Below are 5,004 nucleotides of genomic sequence, written 5' to 3' on the forward strand. Positions count from 1 at the left end.
TTTCTTTGTTTTTTAGAGGGGAAACTGGGAAGGGAGAAATTTACATGTAAATAAAGAAAATTAAAAAATGATTCTAAATATGTTTTTCTAAAAAGTTGTATCTCTTAGATTCAAAGGAGTTCTAGTTCAAATAATTTTTCATATTATCGTTAAATGTAGCAGACTCTAATAATGTATTTCTGCATTTGTTGCTGCTAAAGCAAGTTAAACCAGATGTCCAAGTTGTATGACGAGGATGAACTTATTGATATTCGCAAGTCATACAGGTGAGTTTGGTATTCGAAGAGAGAGAAAGAACCATTGGGGGATCTGTTTCCTGTCTTTGAGAAAACAGGGCTATTACTGAGGCAAAAATGATTAGAGAAATGTGTAAAATTATTCAATAATAACCAATTGAATTTGTAGACAAGTACCATGTTTGGAAAAACATTTTTGTTCACTCACAAGTAATAAATTTTTCTAGTTTAAAACTTATGTAGTGATTTTATTATAGCATATCTTTAAGGAGAATTGAAGAATTCTATTTATTCTTTAACATTGGTCCTTTCTAATTTTTCCTGGATATCTTCTGATTTCCAGTTTGTCAATTTTTGTCTACAAGAAATGGTAGGTTAGTGAAAGCGAGTACATTTTGGTGATGAAAGTCCTCTTCACACCCACTGAGATTTTATTATTGTACAGATCTGATAGCATTTATATTTACTCTACACAACAAAACTGTGTGTTCTTAAAATCCCTTATGCTGATTATAGATATATTGAGAAATCTGCTCTGTTAGATAGCCATCATCAGCTTCTATCAGCGCTATAGAAAAGATAAGTACCCCAGAAATGAAAGTAGCCAGTCGCTATTGTAATTTCTTGGCATTCAGATATTACATGGAAAACAAAGGGCCACCTAATGAATGCAAATAAGTCTTCAAAGTACCTAGAATTTCTACTTTAAATAACATTTAAAAGATGTTGGACCATTCATTCCAAAAAGGTCACACTACAACTTTATTAATGTGCAGACATTAGCTAAACATTTTTTCTAGTGGCATTGTCAGAGATGAGGTAAAATTCATGCAGACTGAGCAAAGCAAGAATTTCCTCTTTACTCCACCTGGGAATCCTTCCCATATTCAATCATCAAATCCAGGCACTATTGTGGATGCCAGCAAGTACTGGCTGACAGGAGCCTGGTATAGCTGTCTCCTGAGAGGCTCTGACAGTACCCGACTAATACAGAAGTAGAGGCTCACAGCCATCCATTGGACTGAGTACAGGGTCCCCAATGAAGGAGCTAGAGAAAGGATCCAAGGAGCTGAAGGGTTTGCAGCCCCTTAGGACAAACAACAATATGAACTACCTAGTAACCTCAGAGCTCCCAGGGACTAAACCACCAACCAAAGAGTACACATTGGGTGGGTGACTCATGGCTCCAGCAGCATATGTATAGCAGAGGATGGCCTGGTTGATCATCAATGGGAGGAGAGGGCCTTGGCCCTGTGAAAGTTCTATGCCCCAGTGTAGGGGAATGCCAGGGCCAGTAAGCAGGAGGGGGTGGGTTGGTGAGCAGGGGAAGGGGGTGGGAACAGGGGTTTTTTTTGGTTTTGGTTTTTATTTTATTTATTTTTTTAAAGTAAGCTTTGTTGACACATAGAGCTTCATATCACATGTCTCCTGCTATTCCTCTTTCAACTTCACTTCTACCTATGGTTCCTGTGCATTTCCTAGTGTCTGTGGTTATTCCATATTGTCTTCCCACCTTTGAAGAATTGAGATAGGAACTGCAGACGAGAGAGAACAGGTACCAGTTACCTTTCTGGGTCTGGATTGCCTCATTCAATATAATATTTTTTAGTTATATCCATTTGCCTACAAAATTCATGAAGTAATTTTTAATAGCTAAGTAGTATTCCATTATGTAAATATACCACATTTTCTATATCCATGCTTCAGTTGAGGACATCTGGATTGTTTCCATCTTCTGGCTGTTACAAATAAGACTACTATGAACACAGTGGAGCATGTGTCCTTGTGGTATGATGGGGCATCTTTTGGGTATATGCCCAAGAATGGTATAGCTGGGTCCTCAGGTAGATCTATTCCCAGTTTTCTGAGGAACCACCAGATTGATTTCCAGAGTGACTGTACCAGTTTGAACTCCCATTAGCAGTGGAGGAGTGTTCCCCTTTCTTCACATCCTCAACATGTGCTGTCAATTGAGGGTTTTTTCTTAGCCATTCTGATTGGTGTAAGGTGGAATCTCAGGGTCTTTTTGACTTGCATTTCCCTGATCACTAAGGACTTTGAGTTTCTTTAAGTGCTTCTCAGCCATTTGAGATTCTTCACTGGAGAATTCTTTGTTTAGCTCTGTACCCCATTTTTTAATTGGGTTATTTGGTTTTCTGGAGTTTATCTTCTTGAGTTCTGTATATATTTTGGATATTAGCCCTATAGGACATAGGGTTAGTAAAGATCTTTTCCCAATCTTTTGGTTGCCATTTTGTCCTATTGACAGTGTCCTTTGTCTTACAAAAGCTTTTCAGTTTCATGAAGTCCCATTTGTCCATTGTTGATCTTACAGCCTGAGCTATTGATGTTCTGTTCAGGAAATTTTCCCCTGTGCAGATGTGTTTGAGACTCTTTCCCACTTGCTCTTCTTTTAGATTCATCTTATCTGGTCTTATGTGGAGGTTCTTGATCTACTTGGACTTGAACTTTGTACAAGGGAATAAAAATGGATCAATTTGCATTCTTCTACATGCAGACAACCAGTAAGACCAGCACCATTTGTTGAAAATGCTTTTTTTCCCCCACTGTATGGTTTTGGCTTCTTTGTCAAAGATCAAGTGACCATAGGTAATGAGTTTCTCTCTGAATCTTCAGTTCTATTCCATTGATCTACCTTTCTGTCTTTGTACCAAAATCATGGATGTGTTTGTTTGTTTTTATCACTGTTGCTCTGTAATACAGCTTGAGGTCAGAGATGATGATTTCTCCCAGAAGTTCCTTTATTATTTAGAATTGTTTTCACTATCCTTTGGTCTTTTGTTATTCCAGATGAAGTTGAAAAATGTTCTTTCTAGTTGTGTGAAGAATTGAGTTGGAATTTTGATGAAGATTGCATTCAATCTGTAGATTGCTTTTGGTAAGGTGGCCATTTTTACAATATTAATCTTACTGATCCATGAGCATAGGAGATCTCACCATCTTCTGAGGTCTTTGATTTATTTCTTCAGAGACTTGAAGTTCTTGTCATACAGATCTTTCAATTGCTTGGTTAGAGTTACACCAAGATATTTTATATTATTTGTGATTATTGTGAAGGGTCTTATTTCCCTAATTTCTTTCTCACCCCATCTATCCTTTGTGTAGAGGAAGGCTACTGATTTGTTTAATTTTATATCCAGTCATTTTGCTAAAGTTTTTTATCAGGTGTAGGAGTTCTCTGGTAGAATTTTTGGGGTTGCTATATGTATACCATCATATCATCCACAAATTGTGATACTTTGACTTCTTCCTTTCCAATCTATTTGACCTTGTTTTATTGTCTAATTGCTCTAGCTATAAATTTGAGTACTATATTGAATAAATATGGAGAGACTGGGCAGCATTGTCTTGTCCCTGATGCTAGTGGGATTGTTTCAAGTTTCTCTCCATTTAATTTGATGTTTGCTGTTAGTTTGTTGTATATTGTTTTTATTATATTTAGGTATGGGCCTTGAATTCCTGATCTTTCCAAGACTTTATTATAAAGGGGTGTTATATTTTGTCAAAGGCTTTTTCAGCATTTAATGAGACAATCGTGATTTTTTTTTTCTTTGAGTTTGTTTATATACTGGATTACTTTGATGGGTTTCCATATATTGAACCATCCCTGCATCCCTGAGATAAGGCCTACTTGATCATGGTGAGTAATGTTTTTGATATGTTCTTGGATTCAGTTTGTGAGAATTTGAGTATTTTTATATCAAAATTCACAAATGAAATTAGTCTGAAGTTCTTTCTTTGTTGGGTCTTTGTGTGGTATAGGTATTAGTGTAAGTTGACTTCATAGAACAAATTAGGTAGTAGTCTTTATGTTTCTATTTTGTGGAATAGTTTGAGAAGTATTGGTATGAGGACTTATTTGAAGGTCTGATAGAATTCTGCACTAAAATCATCTGGCCCTGGGCTTTTTGTTGTTGTTGTTGTTGTTGTTGTTGAGAGACTTTTAATGACTGGTTCTATTTCCTTAGGAATTATGGAACTGTTTAGATAGTTTATCTGGTCCTGATTTAACTTTAATGCTTGGTATCTGTCTAGAAAATTGTCCATTTCATCTAGATTTTTCAGTTTTGTTGAGTATAGGCTTTTGTAGTAGGCTCTGATGATATTTTTAATTTCCTTAGTTTCTGTTGTTATGTCTCCCTTTTTATTTCTGTTTTTGTTAATTTGGATACTGTCTCTGTGCCCTCTAGTTAGTCTGGCTAAGGGTATCTATCTTGTTGATTTTTCTTAAAGAACAAGCTCTTAGTTTTGTTGATTCTTTGTATAGTTCTCTTTGTTTCTAATTGTTTCATTTCAGCCACGAGTTTCATTATTTCCTGCCCTCTACTCTTCTTGGGTGTGTTTGCTTCTTTTTGTTCTAGAGCTTTCAGATGTACTATTAATTGCTAGTGTAGGATCTCTCCAGTTTCTTTATGAAGGCACTCAGAGCTATGAATTTTCCTCTTAGCACTGCTTTTATTGTGTCCCATAAGTTTGGTTATGGTGTGCCTTCATTTTCATTAAATTCTAGAAAGTAATTTCTCTCTTTCCTCCTTTCTCTCTTTCTTTCTCTCTCTCTCTCTGTCTTTCTTTCTTTCTTTCTTCCTTTCTTTCTTTCTTTCCCTCTTCCTTGACTAAGTTATCATTGTGTAGAGAGTTTTTCAGTTTCCATTAGTATGTGGAATTTCTGTTAATTTTGTTGTTATTGACAACCAGCCTTACTCTGTGGTGATCTGATAGAATGCATGGGGTTATTTCAATCTTCTCT

General features: G+C 36.1%; 1 protein-coding gene across 4 annotated transcripts in view; it reads left to right on the forward strand.

Annotated features, from left to right (window-relative positions):
• The window catches only part of LOC116069005 (phosphatidylinositol 3,4,5-trisphosphate 3-phosphatase TPTE2-like), a 116,887-nt gene that overhangs the window by 54,073 nt on the left and 57,810 nt on the right, over positions 1 to 5,004 (forward strand). For all 4 annotated transcript variants that reach the window (XM_031339245.1, XM_031339244.1, XM_031339243.1 and 1 more), the window contains one exon: positions 201 to 266. In XM_031339245.1, coding sequence (XP_031195105.1) covers positions 201 to 266 — 66 coding nt within the window. The remainder of the gene's footprint in view (positions 1 to 200; positions 267 to 5,004) is intronic.

Source organism: Mastomys coucha, unplaced genomic scaffold, assembly GCF_008632895.1.
Source record: "Mastomys coucha isolate ucsf_1 unplaced genomic scaffold, UCSF_Mcou_1 pScaffold22, whole genome shotgun sequence".
Taxonomy (NCBI): Eukaryota; Metazoa; Chordata; class Mammalia; order Rodentia; family Muridae; genus Mastomys; species Mastomys coucha.